Source organism: Colletotrichum graminicola, assembly GCF_000149035.1.
Source record: "Colletotrichum graminicola M1.001 genomic scaffold supercont1.64, whole genome shotgun sequence".
Classification (NCBI taxonomy): domain Eukaryota; kingdom Fungi; phylum Ascomycota; class Sordariomycetes; order Glomerellales; family Glomerellaceae; genus Colletotrichum; species Colletotrichum graminicola.
In genome coordinates, this window is record NW_007361068.1 from 124,949 (window position 1) to 149,922 (window position 24,974).

Genomic DNA, 24,974 nt, shown 5'->3' on the forward strand with positions numbered 1-24,974 from the left:
ATCGGCAAAGGAGTCGGTAATTAGTTGGGGAGATTTTGAGGGGCTCTTGGCCATGCCTCATGTTTTACGTAGATTGAGAGAACTGGCTTGTTGCAGGCGACCTTCCAACCTATTATCTGTCTAGCTAGGTGTAGTTCAAGGTTCATATAAACATCTCTAGTTATACTAAAATAACGTTTTCTCTTATGGGTGACTATTTAGCACCCTTTCCTAGAATCAGAGGCGTAGATTAGACGCTAGGGTAGGTAGTAAAAACTGCCTGTCTAGGACTCCTTTAACCCACCTGAGGAACCAACTTGTTGCGTAAGCTGGATTGCTGAGAACTGTGTCTCTAGCAACGAGCGAGCTCTCAAGGCACTCAGGCGCTACGAGTTTGCGTTCTAACAGGACGTGTAGCACTGGCTTGAGAGAGGACAAGGCTTTGTGTATAGAAATTACCAAGCAAATTTGACTGTATTCCTGAGCTTGTGTTGGACGCCTCCGGCGCCTAGCCGCTTCTTGGCGAGGGGTACTGATAAAGATACTCAGGCTGATTTGCCACTGATAACTGTTGGTCGGGCCAAGTTAAAATCGGCTGCACGTTTCTAAGCGCTTGCCAGACGCAACCACCCCGGTTATAGTTATAAAGCCGAGGCGCAGCGGCCTGGCGAGTTTCTTTGCGCAGACGTGTCTATCAAACTTAACAGGCATCGGTTGGCTCAACAAGCCATTCACTCACAAGCTACATTCACCCTTACTACCTAACATGACCTGTAAGCCGTGGACTTACAGCCGGTGAACGCAGCTCTAGCTTAGCGGGTCCGCCATTGCGACTGGATCAGTGCCACGTCGATGTACATTACATAGTTACATGAGCAGCCTGCTCGCCTCATTACTTATCCTATCAAGGCACGAGGCCAGGAAGCGGATTGTACCTGTTATGCCTGTCCGACTTGGACGGCCTCCTGCATACCGCCGCAAAGGCTCGGCAGTGACCCTGTCCGTTGGCGCGCCCTGCATCCGTGCCCATCCTCCCAACAGCCTCCAACCGTTGCGTTGCTGCGGAAGGCCATACTGCGGATGCCTCCAGAGCAGGCACCAGCTCTCACTTCAGAGAGATAAATCCGGTCTCTTCCCTCACTTAGTCCTCCTTTACTTCGTGCTTCGTTCGTCCAAAAATCTCTTGTGTTATATCGTTCGTTCCGTTACAATGTCTCCTGAGCCCAATGACAAGCACTCTCCCCTCACGAGCCCGGATCGGCTCCGGAAGATCGATCAACTCCGTGAAAGGAACATTGGAGCCTATCTGCCTCTGCCACAGCTCGTAGCCGTGGGTGATCAAAGTTCGGGGAAGTCGTCGTTACTGGAGAGCCTGACGGGAATCCCCTTCCCTCGCGGCCAGGAACTTTGCACCCGATATGCTACCCAGATCACACATCGCCGCGAGACACAACAACGGATTGATATCGCCATAATTCCTGGACCAAATGCGTCAAAAGATCACAGAAGGAAGCTTGAGTTGTACCGCAGGCAGGTGCAGACAACTGCACAGCTTCGCAGGGAGTTTCCTAGCATCCTGGAACAGGTAAAGTTATCGACCTGAATAGAATAAAACCTTTATCTAATTGCCAATCCAGGCTAATGCTCTCATGGGCATTAAAACCATTTCTAACCCAGCTGGAGAAAATACATTTTCTGAGGACATACTGAAAATCGAGAAATGCGGCCCAAACGAAGATTACCTTACTATTATCGACGTACCTGGCATCTTCCGCACCACAACCGAGGGTGTCACCACTAACAAGGATAAAGAACTTGTCAAGGATATGGTCAAGAGGTATATCAAGGACAGTCGAACCATCGTTCTCGCCGTCCTGCCCAGCAATGTTGATGTCGCCACCCAGGAGATCCTGACTCTTGCAGAAGAGGTGGATCCGGCCGGTGACCGAACACTCGGAATCCTGACCAAGGCCGATCTGGTGACGGAACAAACTGCCAGACTTGCCGTGGTGAACTTGGCCGAAGGCAAACGAAAGCCCCTGAAGCTTGGTTACCATGTGATTACAAACCGTGGGGGCGACGACCACGGTGAAGAGGATACCTTCGCTGCTCTCCAAGAGCGCGAGGCCATATTCCAAGAACGTCCCTGGGACAGCCTTCCGAAAGATCGGATCGGTATATCTTCTCTAAGGGAACGATTAGAGGAACTACTTGGCGAGATCACTGATCGTGCGTTCCCTGAGCTCCGTAGCGAGACGCGACAGAAACTGGCAAATGCCGAGAAGAAGCTCAAGGATCTCGGCGTGCCTCGCCAAACAGAACGTGAGCAACGACAGTACCTCGTTGGCATTTCAAGCAGCTTTCAGTCTCTGGTTCGTGCCGCGGTAAATGCTGATTATTCGGCACATCCGGCATTCGACAGGAACGCGTTACGGCTTATCACAGCTGTCGTCAACACAACAGAGCAATTCAACACAGATTTCGACAAATTTGCTCGCATGTACCTCTTCGAATCAGAGATGCAGGTTGAGTCCATGGTTCCAGTGAAAGTGGTTGGTGGTCCGATCACTTTCCCTGGAAGCCTTCGCTTCGGCGACGATCCGAGCGAGAAGGAAGATGAAGAAGACGACACCAGCATTATTCAATTTGATGCATTTGACATTCCTACACCTGGGGCATTTCCTGACTTGGATAGCATCATCACCACAGATTGGTCTATTGAACTTCCGAAACAGGGCATCATGGAGTGGATTGCGGCTGTTCATCGCCAATCTCGTGGCCTTGACCTGGGATCTTTCGGCCAAGGCATTCTTCCAAGTGTTTTTCGGGAGCAATCAGCGAAGTGGGAGAAGATCGCGAAGCAATACCTTAGCAAGATTATCCTCCTTGTTCATCACTTCATCCTGGCGGCACTAGAGATCGTTTGTGCAGACACTCAGGTGTTTCAGAACGTCTCGTCTACCATATTAGACGAACTCTGCGCTAGATACGAGGGTAGCATGGATCAGGCAACCTTGCTGGGCAACGTCGAGCGGCAGCTGAAGCCGTACACGCTGAACCATTACTTCAACCACAACCAACAAAAGAGCTTTGGCTCTCGGATCATGGAAACACTGCGGCCCAATGCTCGAACAGAACAGGGTTATAAAAGCCCTTCCAGCCTTGTCGTCGATCTGAGTGATGTTGCAGACGCAGTCACGAGCAAGAGCAACACATCACACGCCATAGAGACCATCCACGACACGCTCGAGGCTTACTACAAGGTAGCTTACAAGCGCTTCGTCGACAATGTCTTCAGCCAGGCGGTTAACTACAAGTTGCTTTCTGGCCCTGAGAGCCCCCTTCGGCTGTTCTCGGAGCAATGGGTTCTCTGCCTGGATCCAGAGAAGCTGCTTGTTTTGGCAGGGGAGTCACGTCGGACGAGGGAGCAGAGGGAGAGACTGAAGAAGGAGATCCAGGACTTGGAGGTTGCGATGGAGATCCTGCGTTGATAGAATTTAGAACGCTTATTATTACAAAAATGAGCACTCGTGCGGATTTTCGGATTTTCTCCTTTTAGAAATCTCTTGGATCGAAGAACGCACCGAGGGAGTTATCTTGGAAAAGTAACAAGATAGGTATCAGGACCGTCGATAGCGTGGCAGACAAAAGCAGCGGATTGCACGCTGCCTGTTTTTTTGACAGAAACAACTGCATGCGTTATGCCTATTCCTCCTCTCTATCTGGCTCTTTGGGCCTTGCACTGAAATTTATGGGCATCAGCCAGTAAATCCATGAACAGAACATTTGACTGTAAAGGAACGAGATATGTACTTGACTTTACACGTCACTAAATGGCCTAATTGTAGCTAGCACCATGCCGTTTTCCCAACTTGTCGCAATACTTAGGGAGAATATACCTAAAGACTAAGTATCCTAGCAATTTGGACAACAAGGGAACCCCGAAGCGAATTGATGCGCTCACATGAAGTAGGGATTGTACACCGTCCCATCTCAGACAGCCCCGTTGTAAAGCCTCTTGTTGGCGCAGTAGTCAGAGCCACCAGTAAACGTACGCCTGGCCAGTCTGGTTAGGGAGGTAACTGAGGCCTTGAGTTGAAGTACGTATATACGGCGATGATCTTTGCTTAATTGATTGATGATGCTGTATGTATCTAAGCCACTGCCTTGCCCCTTAGATGTGTGTTACCTTGGGTAAATTTGAATTATCATTGAGTTTCCCTTACTTAGGTAGGGAAATTTAGTGTAGATATACTAATCATTTACCTAGTAGTATTAACTAGTATATATTAACAGTATATATTAGACTATTAACTAAGAAATAGTTATAGTATATTATATGTTATATACTCCTATGAGCAACTGTTATTTCTAGGCCGGGCGTCTCGAAGTCGAAGTCGTAAACTAGGCTCTAGGATGCCCCATTTACGAGCAGCATAGCGAGTACTCTGCCTAGAAGATATATCCACAATATCCTGTTGGAGCTTGTACTTAGTATATTGGTTCATTATATAATAGTGTTAGTATCACAGGGATCGCAATCAAGGTAGCCGCAATAGTATTAATTGACTATTAGTAGCTGGGTGAAGATGATAATAAAGGAAAAGAGAAGAGGTTGCTGCCGTGGGTATTTGTAGTGGTGTAAGTGAGCCGCTAGGGTAAGTCACGTGATAGTAAATCACATAACTATAGATTAGCTCTACTATTAAATAGTTAAATATCTTAACACTAGTAACTTTCTAAAGTAAAAGAAAATCGCTATAAATAGCCTAGATACTACCTAGTAGCTAAAAAGCTTAAAAACGTAATAAAAATTAAAAGCCTAAAAGTATTTAATACTTTTTGTCTATATAATCTATTATATAGCTTAAGAAACCTATCCCTTTATACTAATCTAAACTATCCTATTTCTAACTAGTTATTCTAGCACCTTATTAGGTAATAATTTAGTAAATCTATTAGTAGGATTATTATTACCTTATATTTATTATACCTTATAGACTTTATATTACTTATATAACTACTAGAGGGCTATAATATTAATTATAAGCTTTTTTTTTTTTATAGTCTTAAGCTTAATAAGGTACTTATAAAGTAAGTATAAGTTAGTATAAAGGATTATTAGTATATATAGTAGCTTAAGGTAGTTAGTAATTATTATAATAGTTATACTAAGTATATAGGTAATATTAGCGCTAGTAACTATACTATAAATCTTAAAGGCTAGTATACTTTAAGTAACTTACTTATACTTTATTAAGCTAAAGTAAATAATATTACTAGTTATAGTAAATCTATTACCTATAGTAGTACTTATAGGTGCCTTATTAGTAAGAATAATAATAAATCCTAGCTATAAAGTAAAGTCCTTATTATTTATAAATAATCTATTTATAAAAATAAAAAGCTTTATAGATTTAAGGTTAAGTAGATAAAATAATAGACTATAGTTAAGGTTATTTATTTACTATATAATATAATAGTTAAGTGCCTTAATCTTATTTACGTTAGGTAATTAGTATTATATTATAATAAAGTAGTTAAAGCACGCTTTAGGCTAGTAGACTAACATAATATATATACTATAGGCCTGTTACTTAACGTACTACTTAAGTGCTTATAGAGATTCTTTATTAATAAGTTAAAGTCTCTTGCCTTAGCCTTTTTATTAGAGAAGGAGCTTCCCCTTAGTAGTTAGAGATACTATACTGCTGTTAAAGGTAAGCAGGTTATTAATAGTAAGGATTTACTTCTCCTTAGTAGTAAATATAGCCTTAGTAAGCTTGTTAGCCTTATAGGTAGAGAAGGATTTATCTAAAAAGGTAATAGTATTATTAGTCTATATACTAATAATCCTAAAGTCTAGGCTTTTTATATTAGTAATTAGTAGGTATAGATTAAAAGTTAAAGTCTTTATTTAGAGCTTTTCTCTATAGTAGTAACTATATATTACCTACTAGTAAGTGCCTGCCTTTATAATACTATATAATAGCTTTACTACTTATATAATAGTGCCCTTTAGATAAAGGTCTTATATCTATAATAAAAGGCGTATAAGAATTATATAATTTAATAAGGTAGTTAACTATATATACGCCTAGGTAATATTATATAACTAAAGTAAGAAATTATTATTATTATAAATAAAAGATAAGGTAAAAGTAAGAATAAGGCGCTAGCTAGCTTACTAGATTATAAGTAACTAGGTAAGAATTACTTTTTTACTATTATTAGTATATCTTTAGATAACTAGGTAGGATTTCTTATATAGTTTTTTATTCTAGCCTTTTACCTTATTAATAATCTATAATTTAAATATTTATACTCTAGCGTACTTATTCTTATTATATTAAATAAAGTAAAATACCTTATAGGTAATAAGCCTTTTAATCTTAGTAGTAGTTACTTACTTAAAGGGCTTCCTTAAGGTAGTAATAATACTTTTTTTTTATAGTTTAATTAATAATAGTTAGTTAGCTTCTTTTTTTATTAAGATATATACTATACTTATAGTAGTAAAGAAGGTAGTAGGCCTAATAGTAAAGCTAGTTTTATTAAAGAAATTAATATACCTTTATAGGTAGCTAGCTTTTTACTTTAGCTATAGGTGTATAGTAATAATAATACTATTATATATTTCTTTAGTAAGTATAAGGATATTAGCAGGTAATAAGGCTACTATACTATTATTATTATTCTCCTTATTACCCTACCTACCTACCTTAGAGAGTAGCTATTATTACTTATTATAGGTATCTTTAAGGTATAGTTTAATAATAGTTAAATAAAAAGTTTATAGGCCTTAAGGGAGGTTAATAGTATAAGTAGTCTTATTACTAGTAATAAGGTAAAAAAGGCCTTACTAGCCCTTTTTCTTACGCTAGATACAGACTATAGATTAAAGTAAAAAGGCTACTATTATAGTAGTATCTAGGCTGTTATATATAGTTACTGCCTTATTAACTTACCTTTTTATATAAATCTAGTAAATAGCCTCTATTACTTTTCTTACTACTTTAGCCTTTTTAAGTAAGGTTAGTAAAAGTAGTAATAAGTTAGAGATTTATAGGTAGGCGCTAAAGACTAGTAGTGTAGGTACTAGGCTATTTAGGCTAGTTATATTATTAATTACTTTAACAGCTAGCTAAAGGGTAACCTTAGGTGTATAGCCTTTACTATAGAGGATGTTATATATACGTTAGAGGGGTATATAGTATCTTTTAACCTTACTAATACTATTATAGGCTTTAATTAGTATTTCTTTAATATTAATATAAAGCGACCTTACTAACTACTTAAATTTACTAGTATAAAAGTTTAGGCTAGTATTAGTAATAATTTAGTTAGGTAGGCTAAGGTAGACGTTAATTTAGTATATCTAAAGTGCCTTCTATATATACTTTATAGTAATGTTTTTAAGTAAATAGGCTGCTTAAAAGGATATTATAGTATTAACTATATATAAGGCTAAGTAGTTACTATTAAGGTAGATAATATTAATAATAATCTTATAGTTAAAGTTATATTTATTATTACGTAAAGTAAATTTAAAGTAACTAGGCGCCTTTATATTTATCTAGTAGTAGTAGTAGACCTTAGTTAATTTCTTTAAGGCTATAATCTTAACTTTATTACTAGATTATTAGAGGACGTAATAAAGCCTTTTAACTAATAAGTAGCTAAAGTAATAATAAATTTACTATAACTTAATATCTATAAGATAGTAGTAGGTAATGCTTTACTTACGTTAATTAAGTAGTATTTATATATAGCCCTATTTATAGATAGTAGGTATAATAGTATTACTTTAGATTAGCTTATTAGTAAGGTTATTAAATTTAATACTATACTAATCTATATCTATAAGGTAAAGTAGAAATAAGGTGTTTAATAGTATTATATAGAAGGTTAGCATACTAAAGGGGGTTAGTACGTTAATTACCTCTTATAATTTAAAGTAGTTACTACTACTAAAGCGGATTTTTACTTTACCTATCTGTAACTTATTTATAGCTAGATTTTCTTTTATTTAGTAGTAAAGGGTAAGATACTGCTTATATCTAGCTATTAAATATTTAGCTGCGCTAGAGTTAGGTATAATACTATAGAATAAGATAGATAAATATTACTTATTAAGGGTAAAGACGTCTATATTAGGTAGCTTATTATTATATAGATTTTTATATAAGGAGTTATCCTTTATAAGAAAATAGGTTATAGATTAGTTACGTAGTAATAAAAAGAAAGTAGGCCTATTAATAGTAAATAAGTTAAAGAACGTTATTAATATATAAAACGTAGTGCCTAATTTTTTATCTTTATTACTTTTTATATAGTTATCTTCCTTATCTAAAGTAAATAGCTTATATCCCTTAAAGTTAGTTATAAAGTAGTTAAAGGCTTTAGGTAAAGAGTCTGTTAGATACTACTTTTTATACTTATAGTAGGCTTATTACTTTTTATCTTTTAAGTGCCTTATTAACTAATAGTTAGGCTTACTATATATATAGTACTTCTTTATAAATAATAATAAGGGTAAAAGAGGTGCTTATTACTATAGATTACTATTAAAAGGGCGCTGTAGTATAAAGTTACTATAGCTATAGTTATATTAACTAAATTACTAGTAACTTTACTAGCTATTATAGGTATAGTTAGTTTAGTATTAATTATTTACTTCTTTAGTTAGGTATTAATATATAGGTTATTTAAATTATATTATATTACTAATTACTAATTAGAGCTAGCTATATATACTAGTAAATATTAAAGATAGATTAAAAAAGGTAAGGAAGTATTCTTTTATCCTATAGTAGGAGTTAAGTAATTAGTTATAGAGGGCTGCGTTAGATAGGGTACTAATCCTTATAACTATTCTTATAAGGGTAGTTACTCTCTTAATAAGTAACTTTAGGTATTTAGCCTTACTTTTGTCTAAATTATTTAAGATAGTCCTTATTAAATTAGTCCTTTATAGCTTAGTAAGGCAGGCCTAAAAGGTCTCTTTATTCTTAAAATTACCCCTTATTTATATTACTATAGTTATAAAGTTAGTCTAGTTATAGAGATAGTTAGTATAGTACTTTACGGCCTTGCCTTTAAGTATAATAAAAAAGGCGCTTATAAAGTGCTCTTACTAGATCCTAGCCTTTATGTAGTAGTTATAAAAGATTATAAGCTTTAATTTAAGTAACTTATATACCCCTCTACTATACTTTATCTTATTAGGGTATAATTTAATAAGGTTAGTAAGCTAGTAAGTTATAAGTAAAGTAGTAGTAACTAGTGTAACTAATAGGTAAAGGCAAGCGTTACTTACCTACTTAAATAGTAAAGGAATAAAATTTAGGTTATTATATAATAAGGCTAGATTAATAGGCCTTTATTAACCTTTTTAGACTTAAGCGACTTATACTAAGGGGGTAATAATATAAGAGGGGCCTAGTTAATCTTATGTTAATATTATTTCTAGTAGTAGGTCTATAATATCTTATATAAAGTTAGGTTTATTAATCTTTAAGTAAAAATCCTTACTCCTTTTCTTCTCTTCTTTAATGTCTTTAAGTATCTATACCTTTAGATTATTAGCCTTAAGGGTATAGTAGATTTATTTAGTAATAGTTAGTAACTTTACTATTAATACCTATATACCCCTATATATTAGGTAGTCTTTAAATTTAATAATAGTTTTATAGGTAGTACCTTTAAAGGTATTAAGTAACTATTCTTTAAAGTCTTTAGTAGCGTATCTTTATAGTTATTAACTATATAGCTATATAAAGCTATATTATATTATTTAAAGTATAATAATAGTGCTTAAGGCGTTATATTACTTAACTTAGGTAAGGCTATTAGAAATATTAGCTAAATTAGTTATACCCTATAGTTATATAATAATAAAGGGCTAGCTGCGCTTTAGAATAAGATATAGATCCTTAATATCTTATAAATAGATATACTCCTTTACCCTAGCTAGCGCCTGTAGTTTACTTTACCTTTTACTTAGTCCTTTCTCTACTATTATTACCCTCTATTAGCCTTACTAACCTCTTAATTATAGGTACTTACTTCTTACCTATAAGGTTAGAGGTAAATCTATACGTTAGAGGAATTACTACTATTAGTATAAATAATAATAAGATAAGTAGATAAATAATATAATATAAGGAGGTATAGGTAAGAGATAAGGTAAATAAAGGGATAAAATAATAGATAAATAGATAGTAGTAAATAGCTCTAGGGAGGCCTTATACTTTAGTAACATAAAGAGATAGCTTTAGGGAGGCCTTATAGTAGATCTTACTTAAAGAATAAAAGAAGACATACGCTACCTCTAAAAGGAGATATATGTAGACCTTACCTTTTAGTAAATAGGATACTATAGTTAAAGATTTTTAAAGGAAGAAGGGTAAGGAGTTAAGGTTATATACCTTACTTAAGGGTAAATAATAGGTAGTCTTTTTAGATTAATTAAGATAGTAAAGTTAAGTAAAAGTTATATTAGTTACTAATAACTATACCTTACTTAAAGAAAAAGAGAAAATAAGGAGGATAGTGTAGTTATTAATAGGTATTTAAAGGATAAAAAAAAGTAAGTAAATTAAGGTAATATAGGTAACCTCTACCTTCTTTACCTTACTTTAAGAACAAAAAGAGGCGTACTTACTAAGGGTAATAATTAGCTACTAACTATCTAGTTAAGAAAAGGAGTTATAATTACTATAGGCTGCGCCTAGCTAATAACATAATATTAGAAGTGTATAGAGGTAAGGTTAGTAAAAGCTATTTATTTATAAATACTATATTAAAAGTAAATTACTTAGGTAGTTCTTACTTAACTACTTTATAGCTAGTCTTACTAGTAAGATCTTATTTAGATAAAAACTTATAGAAGTCTATTTACTTATAATCTTATATAGGCTGTTACTACTATAGTAAGATAAAAACTTAGTAGGATAAAAATCTTAATAATTAGAGGAAAAAAAAGTTAAAGGATAAAAAGAAAAAGAACTTAAAAAAACTTAGGTATAAAAAGAAGATAATTATACTAAATACTATAAAGGTTATTAGTAAGTAAGTAGTATATAAAGGAAAAGACTTCTCTAAAAGTAATAAAGTTAATAGTAGTAATAGTAGTTATTACGTAGCAGACATAGGGCTTAAAGGGTTATTTACTAAGTATTATAAGATCCTAGGTACTAATAATCTTTAGGCTAGGTAGCACTTTAATACTTTAATTTAAGCTGCTATAGTAAGTAAAGTATTATAGCCTCTTCTAATAATCCTTACTAATCTATAGTAGTAGTAACTATAAAGTTAACTACTAATTAGTGTTAGTATTATAGGGATTATAATTAAGGTAGCTATAATAGTATTAATTAACTATTAGTAGCTAGGTGAAGATAATAATAAAGGAAAAGAGAAGAGGTTGCTGCTGTAGGTATTTGTAGTGGTGTAAGTAAGCTGCTGGGGTGAGTCACGTGATGGTAAATCACGTGACTATGGATCGGCTCCACTATTGAACAGTTGAATATCCTGACAGATAGATTTGATATCCTGAAAGGACGAGGTTGTTTGGTGGAGAATAGACAATTGTGTGATAGTTCAAACCTAGGTGGTGATGACGATGGTAGTGTTTTATACCTCGCGTAGAAAGCGGGGTCGCGCAGTAAGGTGGGATGGAGAGTTACCCACTTCGGCGGTACGACGTTCATAAAGTTGGGGTGGCATAAGTACACTCATATAAGAAAGTCCCTCCTGTCTAATAATCACTGATTTTGGGCCGCTGCCGAGCACACCCTTGAACAGACGCCTTTACGCAACAGCAGCAGACATTTTTCAAGCAGCATGGAAAATTCAAGTGTCGCCCAGACAAACACCGTTGTCGCAATTGCTCCAGATGGCGATCTTATGCTGATAGTTGGGCCTGAAGAGGCAAAGCTTCATGTTCATTCTATGTTGTTAAAAGCTGCCTCGAAACCCTTCTTCGCTATGTGCGGGTCAGACTAGAAGGAAGGCTGTGCTTTACTAGATTCCGATAGGCCAGCCGAGATATATTTATCAGAAGACAATACAGATATGTTAGGTATTATCTGTTGTATCATTCACCACCAGAACAGGGACATACCTCACACTCTCGCCACAAGCAATATACTCGCAGTTACCGTCACCGCAGACAAGTATAATTTTGTTTATGCCCTGCAATTTGCCAGCAAAACTTAGCTTCAATCCTCTAGAGACAAAGCAGGCAATCTAATACTTCTCACTGCTGCGGCATATCTATTCCAGAATGCAAAGGCGTTCAAAGAGATCACGAGAGCATTGATAATTGACTACGATGGTCCTTATCTTGCTCTCTCATGCGAAGAAGTTATATCTGCCATGACGTGGAGGGTCTTCTGTAAGCACTCCGATGACCTGTTTGGACATATAACTGACGGGCAACCGGAAAGGTCTGCTGCAAGAGCAGAGAGAGTCGGCAAGGATGAAGCTAGCGGAAATTCTCATATCGGGAGTAAACGATGGGACTGGGATGTGTGTTCACAGGTGTGGATGGACAAGCAAATATGCATATGCATATATAAATCTGTTGCAAAGAGAGGCTCTCTGGCCAGTACACTTACACCGCATCTCAATCTCCAAGGCACTAGAGTCAGCAGAGAGGATGCCTGAGCCGATTCCCAAGGAATCAAGTACCACGTGTACCTATGCGTACAAGCACACCGCGCCAGCATGCAGGAGAGACCGTGGTCGAAGTCTGGATATGTTTGAGAAGAGTATCGGGCTTTGCCTGGACTGCGTTCGGTCAGGCTGTATGGATTCCAAATGTAGCGGGCATTCCCATAGCTATTAAAATCAATGATAAGGGACATGCATCTATCCTGTTGTGACAAGGGGCGGAGGGTGAGTAAAGATCCTAACAAGTATACTTTATTACCTACACTGTAACGACCTGATTTTGGGAGGGATTTTATGTGCTGTCTATATTTCTATAGAAAACTTCTCACCGGTTGCATATTATACGGCCTGACCTAGTTCTCGATAATGGAACAGATTGTTTGACTGTTAATCACTCTCACCACCCATATCCTGCACGCTGCCTGTTTCTTCACAGAAACAACTGCATGCATTATGCCTATTCCTCCTCTATATTTGGCTCTTTGGGCCTTTATACTGGCCGGTCTGTGATGCCTTGGTTGTACCAGTATCCGTATGATGATAACATTTCAATACCTCAACTCGGGCTCGGATAAATCCAAACGCGGTGGAGTCTTTCAAACCGGGAGCCGAAACAACTGCCCAATCAATTCAGACCAGCTAAAGGGCGTTGATTAGCTGCATAAGACACTTCTGCGTCCACTGTAGCCCAGTTCATGCCGTCTACCCATCACAACATCTGATGGACTGGCCGTGAAGGGGGAGCTTGAAGTTATATGATCGACCCAGCCTCCGTAATGGTGTCTGAGGATTGATGTCCATTCCGACGCCAGGCTTTTGGTCTGTGAGCCTGTAGTCTAACGTATACTTTCAATAGCATTATCAGAGCCTTCCAATAAATAAATGACTGCAACTGTGCGGCAAGCCTAAGTCTGGGACAACAAATATGCTGATCAACGCGGCAACAAGCAGATGCCATGCCAAGCATGTCACGGGATTGTTAACAGGAGCGGTGAATGAGAATAGTGAGCTACAAATACTAGCTCATGGCGCAATGTTTATGCAAGTGCTCCCCGTCTATCAGAGCCATGTAGCCCCATGTCCCATAATGGATATCATACCATCTCCGTTCCTTATATGACTGTCCAATTGTCATATGCGTATTCCCTACGCAACAAGTCCGTTGCGCCGCTTACGCGAAATAACTCTTCCACAAAACACCCTCCAAATCCTCCAGCTGCTCTGGTGTAAAGTACTACAAGAAATGTTAGTTTCTAACAAATTTTAAGAAGACGAGTTTTAAGAAGGGAATACAGGAGCGCAAAGTGAGAGCGGGGGTAATAGCAACGTACCTTTTGATCGACACTCCAACTGTCTTGTCTTGTCTTTTTGAAGTCGGAGAGGATAGCCTTGGTGGCCTTGCCAACCACGCCGGGGTCGCTAGCGGCGCGTGTGGCCAAGATCTGGAGGACCTCGGGCATCCAAGACGGAGGGGGTGTGGCGTAGGGGAATGCCTCAATGAGAGCACCCAAGCCCAGGACGGCGGCATGACGACGCACGATCTGCTTGTTTGTGTCTATTGGCGTCTCGGTACCGGGGAGCTTGCGCTTGGGCATTGGGTTGAGGCGGAGACTGTCTTCGAAGCGCTTTTTGAGGGTCTGAATCATTGGGTCACGGATCCGCTTTGGTGAGCATCGAATCATGCCGGCCAAGGTAGCTGACGCACAAGACCGAACCTCGAGCTGCGTGTCCGCAAGCATGTCGCTGACGGCATTGAACAAGATCTCCCGCTGCTTCTTCTCGATAAGGAAAAGACGACGGAAGTAAATCACCTGCATATTGACCATGGATCGCAGACGTTGGTGCCAGCTCGTGGCGGACTTGCCAATACGGACCAGGGCGTCGATGAAGAGGCCATCTTCGCCAATGCGGAAAGGGATGTTGGGCAGATGGCGATAGACGTGATAGGCGAGGCGCATCAACTCGGGGTCTTCCTTGACATCCATCATGTGGAGCAGTTGTTCCATGAAGGGGTCGGGGAAGAACGGCATCAGCTGCGTGCACTCCTGGGACGACAGTGTGCTGTCGAGCCAAGTCAAGACAGTCTTGGAGCCACTTGTGTAAGAGGAAGGCGTTTGCTGGCCTGGAGTGCGCTCATGACGCCACTTCTCCAGACGGTTAAAGACTTCAAGCACCGTGTCCGAGAACTCCTTGGTAGGTTCGTAAGGACGAATGCCGAGAGACGATGCAGACTTGTTGGCTTCCAAAAGCTTGTCAACGTTCTCAAAGGATTCATGGTAGCGTGTGCGGTATATGGTGGCAATGACTCGACCCATTGCCTCTCTGACGGTCTTGTATGGGTGGTCAATGTGCGAGAGGAAGTCTGCGAGGATCGGCTTCTCGTGGCGGAAGTGCCAACCCGAATCGGTGATGATGAATTCCAACACCTGAACCTTGCTCGACTCCTTAAAGGCGGCGTTGGAGGACATGTCGAGCCTGAAGGCGCTCAGAGTATTGACCAGCTCGTGGGACCGGCGAGGGTCCTTGGGATCTACGGTCAGATGCAGGCAAGATACCCAGTACTGCAAGTTCTCGGGTGTGAGGTCTTCGTTGAGAACCTTCAGCATCAGGGGCGCAGCGAAACCCCAGACTTGGTTGCGGTATTCGGGAGGATCATCGCTGGAGCCGCACAAGAGCGCCGCCACAATCTCCGCTGTGGCACGATGCTGGTGCTTGTCGCTGCCGTCGCCGTACACCTCCATGGTCAACTCCTTGACGTCGTCTAGCTTGATCGCTGTGCCGCCATAGTGCATCAGATCAAATACGTGCATGAGCATGTACACGTTGCCCATGCGGAACCTGTCTGCGTTCGCGTCGCGGGGCTCTTGCTTGAGGTAGTCGAAACAAGTCTTCAGCCACTCTCTTGTAATCATGTCACCAATCTGTTTTCTGACTGCCGTCTCCGTCTCGTCGTAGTCAGTGAAGGGTATGGGTTTCGCTCGCGAGGCAAGGAACTTCTTGCCCCAGACCAACCAACCGGGATGGTCGGAATCAACCATGTACTCGGCATTCTCGGGGCTGGCAAACGCATCTAGGTACTTCTGCGTGAAGGCTGCATCCCCCTTGGGGACCTCAATCGTAATCTTATTACGATCCTTCTCCTTCTCCAACAAGTAATTGCGGTACTCGTGATCATAAGCGGCGCGCATCTCCACGGCTTCGAAGACGGATGTGAACGCGGACATGTAACTCGCACGTAGCCCAGGATGGGTGTCGTTCGTGCCTTGTGTCACCAGAGCAATAAACTCCGGGGGTGCCAGGGTGTCGAACCGCAGACACATATTGCTGGCGAAGATGGCGCATCGGGAAGCTATCTTCCAATGTGCGGCCTTCGCCATCCCTGTCAACTCCAATCCGAGAGCAGCCTTCTTCTTCTCAACGCGTTCCCGCCTCTGGACGATGAAGTTGTGGCGGCTGCTGATGGCTTGGGAGCAGTCGTCAGTTGGGCGGATCGGCTCCACAAAGTCTTGGTTCACGATGATCATCCGCTCGAAAGGCTTTCCAAAGTCAAGCAGAGGGAAGAGTGCCGTTGCACCAAGCTGTTGAATGCTGGGCTTGTCAATGGTACCCGCTCGGAGGTAAAGGCGGAGGGCATCCGGGGCAAATCTCCAGTCCCTAATCATGGTTTTGAGCAAGCTGGTGAAGAACAGAGTGTACATGGCACCCTTGATACGATCATGGTCCACCTCGTCCAGCGCCACCCGGAGTCTCTCGAGGAGGATGGGGATGACCAGGGGCCGGCCGCCAATGAGAGCTTTGAGCGAGGAATCAAGGGCATTCTGGGCAACTCGACGGACATCGGCGTACGGGGACACGGACGACTGAGCCAGGTTGAGAAGGAGCTGCTTGTCCAACTCGCTCTTCTGCCGTGCCGAAGCGTTGTGTTTAACACGAAGCAGTTGATACGCATCCGCACGTTTGATCAGGAGTGGTCGCGGGTAAACTTTGCGAAGGCCGCTAATCTTGAAAGCAGAGATGTCCGACTTGTAAAGGCGTAGATGTCTCTCCAGCGGGTGGGCGGACCGCTCAATGCCGACGTCGGTGATCCATGTCCTGTAGGCCGCGTAGAGCGCCGTGAAGCAGGACACGTCGTCTTCCTGTTGTTGGTTGAGAAACTCGTGACTTCGGCACAGGAGCCGTCCGACATCTTCCCTCAGCTCGTGCAGCTTGTGGTACGCAGGATCTTCGTCGGTCAAAAGGTAACCGGCGTCATAGCGGTATTGAGGACGCGTTTCCTCGTCTTCGGCGGCCTCCGCGAGGGGGTCATCGTCCATCGCGGTGTCGCCATCGCCGTCGACGCCAGTGTTCCCGTTCGGGCTCTGTCCGGAAGCACGATGAGGGTCGAACAACGTTGCCATTCCAGATATGACAAGCCTTATCTGTTGGAATAGTCTCGAGACCTCGTCAGACCATTCCTTGTTCTTTCCTTTCCGACTGACGGGGGGGTTCTCGCTCATGAGCAAGTCCAGTTTCCGCGCCGCCGCCTTGGTCTGTGAATCGAAGAGTTCTACGGCGAACTGTACCTCGCCCGCGGACGGCCGATGCCACTTGATAGTCAAGTCAGCAGGAGACGTTGTCTTCCCCCAATCGGTGACGTCGAGTCCGCGCTTGATGACGTCGGGCTCGTACAATGCAGTGTCGATGGGGTATGTGTGCGTCAGGTTCAGCAGGAGGTGGTGGATGTAGTTGGAAATGTGGATGGTGGGTAAGCCACGGCACTTCTCCTGCATATATTTGGCGATGTCGTGAAGCTCCGTCTGGTATTTCAAGACTTCGTTGCCGACATGCACGACTGCCATGCCGAGCATGCTCACGTGCCACACAAGTGCGCGGTCCCTGGGCAGGTAGTCGGTGCCGCTACTCCGGTCTGACGCGGCATGGTTGAAGTCAATTTCGTTACGGATGTTGACAATCAGCATGGGGATGAAGACCTTGAGGGTCTTTTCGGGGTTGACCTTGCACAGGGCGTTGAGGATCCATGCCATTGCGTCTCTCGCCTGGTGCACAACGTGGGTGGACACGAAGGACGAGAGCTTCTCGAGGGCCGTGTCGAAGAGCTCTGGCGAAAGCGAAGCGAAGAGGGGAGACAGGGCTGCCGGCAGCGCATTGATGACGTTGTCCTCTGGTGTACCTCCCCTGATGTGGGACGCGTCGGGCAAGTTCTCCAAGAGGGTGAAGACCTTGCCGAGGAAAGCGATAACAAACTCGCCAAGTCCTGCTGTTGAAGATCTGAGAATGTTTGCCTCGTCCTCGTCCGAGAGTTCACTGTCGTAATCAAGCTTGATGTCTTGACCCTCACGCTCCATGCGTTCCATCTCGCCTTGCACCCACTCCATCGCCAAGGCGGTGCCGTGAACGGAGTCGCTGTCCTTGGTTAGAGGCACCATTGGGATGCTGTAGGCCACGCTCTGGATGAAATTGAGGGTGTACTGCGTCTTCCCCAGATCGTTGGCGTCGATACCAGGAAGAGCAAGGGCAAGAAGAGCGGTGATGTGACAGCGGAACCCCTTGGTCTTGGACATGACGTTGGCAATCATCTGCAAGCCGTTCAGACTTGACGTGGTGCGGTGGACTTCGACGAGACCCTGCAAACTAGGGTAGAAGCGCTGCAGAGCCCCGGGCAAGATCAGGTTAGGTTCCAGGTAGGCTAGCCCTTGGAGCGATGCATAGTAGTAATGAGCTACCCTGTTGCTCTTGGAGAACAGGCCCATGTAGGTAACCTCCTTGAGCGCAGACACAAAGCGGCGCTTGAGTGCAGGGGTGATCCTGCGGTCCTCTGGCGTGTCCAGCTCGCCGCTGTTCTCGCGGTTCCAGCGGGAGACAAAGATATCTGTGAGATAGACGGTGAACTGGCCAAGGAATGTCGTCCATGACCCGACATTGGAGGGGTGGTAGAAGGTGTCGATAGCCTCGAGTAGGCCCTCGAGGCTGGCTAGAATGGAGCTCTCTTGTTCCAAGCACTTGGGCGACAGTGAGTAGACGATCCACCTGGCGATCATGTAGGCCGTTGGGTACTTCTTCTTATCCTTTTCAAGATATAGGCCGAGGCCTGACGAGTAGTCCAAGGTTGAATATGGCGAGTTGGACTGGCCAACCGGGATTTCCGTCAGGCGAAGGATAGCGGTGAATATCCAATCCGACTGCTCCCGTGTGAAGATGCCATGTGCGTCAAAGGGAGTATTGGAAGCCTGGAGGAAGTCACGGGCCATACGGGAGTAAAGATCGATGAAGAAGACGTCAAAGCTCTTGGATCTCGCGATGAGAGACCAGAGGTGGAACAGCGTCGGCATAAAGTCTTGGGGCTGGGAGCATGGCACGGATGCGGGGGCGACATCGGTGGGAAGCAGAGCATTGATGGCTCCGACAACAATGTAGGCATTGGAGACATCGGATGTGCTAAAGAAGGGGAGGAATTCATCGAGCATCTCCTTGCGGTCTTTGGGGTCGAAATAGGTCTGAGCGTGGAGACACAGCTTCCACAGCTGCTTCTGAGAGCGGCGACGGTTTGCCTGGTGTGAAGCGACCTCTGACGGCAGAACCAGGGCCTTGATCTCTCTCCACAACGGACGCCAATCGAGGAGTAGGTCGTCGACGGGTTTCAGGTAGTGGTATTTTCTGCGAGAATGGCACGGTTAGCGAATGGCGGTTCGGCGAGACAGGACAGAACAAGAGATTGGGTGGGCAGGCCGTACCTCGTCAGGATGACCACCATGCGCAGGAAGCGGTCGGCAGTGCTCGGCTCGAGGCCAGGAGCGAGACAGAGGTGGTAGTAGAGCTTGGCCAGGGTAGCGCGAAGCTCGCGCGTCATCTCGAACTTGAGGTTTAGCCATCCCGTCAGCTCCCTGGTCCAGTGCAGGGCGCCGGGGCTGAAATCCTCGGCCTTGATGGCGATGTAGAGCTGCTTCAAGATGCCGGCCAGGGCGGTATCGCGCTGGGACTCCTCTTCGACGGGGAAGGGTAGGTGATTAAAGTAGCTAAATGTACGCGGACGGTACCGCTTCTTGTCATCTTCGTCGGTCTTTGTATAGGGAGGGCCGGGGGAGTTGGATCTGGAGATTGTATCGACGGAGACGAAATGGCTCGATAGGAAGTGAGCGGTGGAGGCGGCGGCCAGGGCGGCGGCGTGGTTGGAGGGCTGAGGCCCCGGTGTCTCGTCCATGGCTGCAATGGCTGCGATGGCGTCCGGCGGAGACGACTCGACACGACACGACACGACACGACACGGAGACGGAGACGGAGACGAGGGGTTTTGGGATGGTCGGAAGTTTGCGACTACTCGCTGGACTGAGCGACCGAGCGGAGGAGAAGCAATCAACGGTCGGGGTGGTCGCACAGGTTGCAGCAGGATTCAAGCTCCCGCTCCCACACGACAGCCGAGACGCAATGCAGGCGGCTCGGGGGCGTTGGTTGCGGGTGGTGTCGTCGGTCGCGGGGCGTGCGTTGATTCGGGAATGGGGAGAGAGACTTTGGGCGCGTGCACGAGTTGTAGGATGGATTGATTGGGGTCGATGGAAGGAGGGAACGACAGAGAGGAGGTCGAGGAGGACGAGATAGGTCTTGCGGATCGAGGATGGACCTGTCCTTTTTTTTCGCCCCTTCTTTCTCGTTGGTATGGGTAAAGGTTGTCGGATTGAATGCCTGTCTATCAATGGTGGTCAATTGAGTATGTACCCGAGACTCGAAGCTGAGTAATGAATTTGATGATGACGTCCAAGTCTTTTGTGCTTCTCCGCAGGACCCGCGCTTGGTACCTTGGCCACAAGACAAAAAAAAAAGGGCAAAGAAGCGGCAGGATATGTCTCTAGAGAAGAGAAAAGAGATAAAAGGGAAGTTGAATGTGTTGAATGGCACTTGAATTGTTTTTCAAGTCGGGTAGCAGAAGGGAAGACGGCAAAATAAAAGGCATACGACGCATGCATGCGCGGCTGATGCTGATGCTGATGCTGATGCTGATGTAGGGAGGTACCCAAGGTAGGTAGGTGGGTAGGAAGGGAAGGGTCCTCAAGCCTCAAGGAGGGAAGATAAATAAGGCAGGTAGGAGTGGGAGAGGCAACAGGATAGAGGACGTGGACGACTTACTCGCCGAGACTTGTGTGCCTGCCTTGCCGTGTGACCGGACGCAGCGCAGCGCAGTGCGAAGAGAGATGTTGGAAGGTGTTGGTGCCGCCGCACTTGAGCGGACTTTCCGGGTTTGATGATGCAGAGCAGCAGCCTGGTCTGGGCTGGACTGGGTAAGGGGCACACTCGTCTTTGATGGGGAAGGCGGGGTAGAGAAGAGCTCAAGATGGAGCGTGCCTACAGTACTGGCTCAAAAGTCTTGTTACAGCAATAAGGATAACCCAAAGAAGAGTCGAAGAGAGGACCCATTAATAGCTCGAGGTCACTTCACAGTGCGTCACCAAAGACCCTATGTCCTAACCACCTACTGTAGCTTTTTATTGGCTGTCTTTATTGCTGTAACAAGACTTTTGAGCTGGTACTGTATATCCGTAGGTAGGTAGAGGTAGGTACGTAGGAGTCAATGAATACATGTAACGAATGAATGTATTCTTAGTGCAAACGAGCAGCGTACGGGTACATCAGAGCCGCATACGCACCCCTTGGCAGCCTTGCACGGGGCAGGTTCCAACTTGGATTACGTCTTCTAGTGTCTAGGTACCTGTGCTTACCCTGCCAATGCAATCAATGAGTGCCTGATGACAGCTGCGTCCCAGCGCTGTTTCCTTCGTTGTTGCTGCTTGCCCGTTTCGTTTCTTGATCGTCCCTTCCTTCTTGCCTCCGCGCCCGCCCTCTCCAGACGGTCTAGTCCATACCTTAGGCCTTAGGTACCTACCTACTCTCATGCAGGTACTCTTTGGCATCTACTCACGTGCACCTGCAAGTCGGAAAACATTCCAGAAGCTTTGCCTAACATTTATCATCGTGCCCCCCCATGCATCCATCATCACGGCCTCTCGGTTTATATCACCAATGCCGCTACAACACCAACAGCAGGTATTCAATTCCATATCCCATGCGCATCGTCCAAGAAGAAACACACCCATCGTCGCTGACTTCTCGTATTCATCCCTTGCCGTGCCACCTTCTCGCCTGTCACCAACCAACGGTAAGCGCCACTAATCATGCACCATGCAATCAAAGTCCAACACCAACCACATGCTCCAACATGTCTGTCGGCTATCTGCATCACCGACCATGTCCAGCACAGTTTCGCCGCCAAGCAATCTCGATTGAGTCGCATCTACCTACGGATACGACCAACAACAGTCTCGGGGACTCTTGAGCTTGCTTCCAAGTCGCCGCCTGCCCATCTGCTGATTAATCACACAACCACATGTCGACATCTGCCCATAGGTGGGGGGTAACCGGCGGCCGAGCGTTCCCGGTCCAACTTGAATCTCCCCGTCTGCAGCCCGCCCGCAGGACATGAACTACCTACCTAGGTACACTAATCTAGTGTAGGTAGTTTAGGTTGGACATGGACATCCGCGGCTATCACGGACACCCAACTGGTCAATGCTTGTCGCCTCGGTGGTCTCGTCTTGTTTCCCCTTTAGCTCGCCGAAGGCGGCACTCGGAGGACGCAATCATCCTCTCTCCTCCGTCTTGCGCGTTCCATGCATACTCCATTCCAGAGCACAATCAGAAGCAGCCGGACTATGGTCTCCCGGAAGGGTTTCCATGCATCCGTCATGCCGCCTAGATCCAAGGGTCCCACGTGTCCCCTATTTGTACGTCCGGTATCCGTACATTCTCGTGTCATGTCAAATCGCGTCGTGGTCGGTACCGGATTTCCCAAATTTTAAACATACAACCGCCGTTGAGTCTTCCTTTGATACCTCTTTACCCCCTAGCGACCCACGCGGCGCACATCCAAACTAATTGACCAGACGCTGCACGACGCAAGAACTAACATGATTCCAGTGCTTAGATGCTATGTATGCATAGTACAGCATTAAAGAGTCCGACATGGCTGAGATGATGCTTATTCATTTACGACCAGCGAGTGCAGTCAGCCCCGACTATCTCTGCGACACGCTCTCAGCCTCATGCGTTTGAGACGCAAACCTACTCCTCAGCCAGAATGATCTCGGTAAAAGCAATAATCGTCTACCCAACAGGACGGTAATCCAGACGCACTGGGCGGGCCCAATGCAACGGAGCCTTACCGTCAGTAGTGGCCTTTCGCCTCCGTGTCGGCCCGTCTCAATTCGGCCCTGCTGCCCCCCCCAATTGCGGGTTTTTAGACCGCCGTACCTCTAATCCCCTTGGACAATCGACATGTAGCTTGCAAATGAAGCATGGGCTGAAAATAGATTATGTCATACGACACACTCTCTCTCCAAGTCCTCAACGTGGGCCTCATGAGGCTTGTGGTGCCACCAGCTGGTTGTGCTGACTCACGTACGCTGTTGCAGGCCTCTGTCTCTCTCTATCCGTACCATGGTTAACTCATTCAATTTATTCCAGAACCCCCGGACCCTGGCAGTGACGTCCAACGCCTCAATTTTGGAGCATTGAAGAAGGATAGAGATTCATCTGGAAACCAACCACAGAGTATCACTTCTCGTCCGCTCGCTCAGAGGGGACTCGAACAACTTCAGTCTGTTCAATATCGAATTAATCGTCATGGCTCCCGTAGACGAAGAAGCAAGTAAGTATCACCAGAAACTGTCCTCTTATGTCCGCACATTTACTCACACCCTTCTCTAGACAATTCCAAGGCCTCTACCCCTTCGAATGGCGAGGGCCAAATCTTGGATGAACCATCATCCCCCACGGGCCTCGTGGCCGCCTTGACTCGGACAAGGACCCGGACCAACACCATCCTCGAAAAGGTCTCAGTTCGCGATCGCATCCGGCACTTTACCTTTGCATGGTACACTCTCACGTGAGTCCGGCTTTCCGGTCCCGCGCGCCGGGCCGCTGTCTGCTCCACCCACCTTTGACCCGGCCCTCCGGCTAACGCTCCCCACCGTAATCAGTATGTCGACAGGCGGCATCGCCCTTCTCCTCGGCGCGGCCCCCCACCGCTTCCGAGGGCTCGACACGATTGGCATTGTCGTATTCGTCCTCGACGTCGTCCTCATTTTTCTCATCACCGCTGCGCTGTGCCTCCGCTTCTCTATGTTCCGCAAGACCCCGGCGATGGTCATCACTAACCCCTCCGAATTTCTGTTTATCCCGACCTTCTTCCTCTCCATTGCTGCCGCGCTGTCCAACATACAGCACTACGCCGTTCCAAAATGTGGCCCCTGGCTCATCGTTACCCTGAGGGTGTGCTTTTGGCTGTACCTCGTGCTCACTTTCTTCCTTTCCGTCGGCATGTACCACCTTCTTTTCAACGGCCGCAGGAGACTTTCGCTCGATAACATGACGCCGGCGTGGATTCTTCCCATCTTCCCCGTCATGTTGTCCGGTACTCTCGCTGCCTTCATCGCCACTACACAGCCGCCGAACCAAGCCGCCGCCATGATGGTCGCGGGTCTCGCCGCTCAGGGGTTGGGATTCTTCATCTCAGCCTTTATGTACGCCATCTACCTCTCGCGGCTGATGACAATTGGCCTTCCAATACAGCGGCCCGGCATGTTCATCGCCGTCGGCCCACCAAGCTTCACAGCCGCAACGCTGGTAGCGATGGGCGCTCAAGTACCCCGGCTCGTTGCCGCGGCCGACTCCTTCATCCCCGAGTCCCTCCGCTCAAAGGCTTACCTCACCGATATGGAGAGCCCTGAAACGGTAGCCTTGGCCGTCCGCGCCGCGGCCCTCTTCGCCGCCGTATTTCTCTGGGGTCTGTCATTCTGGTTCTTCTCCTCAGCCTTCTTGGCTACCGTGATCGGCATGCCAGACCGCTCCTTTCATCTCAGCTGGTGGAGCTTTGTCTTCCCCAACGTCGGTTTTGCCATCGCAACGATCCGGATCGGCGAGGCCCTCGGCAGCGAGGGGCTGTTGTGGTTTGCCGACGTGAGTACCATCATCTTGGTGGCCGTCTGGCTCGTCATCGGCTTCTGTTGCACGCGCGCTGTCCTCAGGAAGAAGCTCGTGTGGCCTGGCCGAGACGAGGACAGCCACTAAGGTGTGGCGTTTCTGCTCATCCAGCAGGCCTTTCGATTCCTGAGTTCACGAAAAGTATTATGACACGCATGGGGTGTCGGGAAAACATGGGGCTCAGATGTGTCTTCCTGGTTTTTATTATAGACTCGATACCCCCTATCTGGATCCAGGCCTGATTCAATCAATGTACGCATGATGAGATAGAGCCTTTGAATGTTTAGACT

The 24,974-nt window shown here is 45.1% G+C and overlaps 3 protein-coding genes across 3 annotated transcripts; 2 read left to right on the plus strand and 1 right to left on the minus strand.

The window, feature by feature from the left end:
• Positions 1-1,189: 1,189 nt before the first annotated feature.
• On the plus strand, positions 1,190-3,470 carry GLRG_10655 (dynamin family protein; the record flags this gene model as incomplete). Its single annotated transcript, XM_008101340.1, has 2 exons — positions 1,190-1,564; positions 1,617-3,470. The coding sequence occupies 2 exons, from the start codon at positions 1,190-1,192 to the stop codon at positions 3,468-3,470; spliced, it is 2,229 nt and encodes a 742-aa protein (XP_008099531.1).
• Positions 3,471-13,828: 10,358 nt separating this feature from the next.
• On the minus strand, positions 13,829-19,855 carry GLRG_10656 (GPI mannosyltransferase; the record flags this gene model as incomplete). Its single annotated transcript, XM_008101341.1, has 3 exons — positions 13,829-13,891; positions 13,989-19,311; positions 19,389-19,855. The coding sequence occupies 3 exons, from the start codon at positions 19,853-19,855 to the stop codon at positions 13,829-13,831; spliced, it is 5,853 nt and encodes a 1,950-aa protein (XP_008099532.1).
• Positions 19,856-23,325: 3,470 nt separating this feature from the next.
• GLRG_10657 (C4-dicarboxylate transporter/malic acid transporter) lies at positions 23,326-24,771 on the plus strand (the record flags this gene model as incomplete). Its single annotated transcript, XM_008101342.1, has 3 exons — positions 23,326-23,350; positions 23,410-23,587; positions 23,682-24,771. 3 exons carry the CDS (start codon positions 23,326-23,328, stop codon positions 24,769-24,771), a joined length of 1,293 nt encoding a protein of 430 aa, XP_008099533.1.
• Between the last annotated feature and the right edge of the window lie 203 nt (positions 24,772-24,974).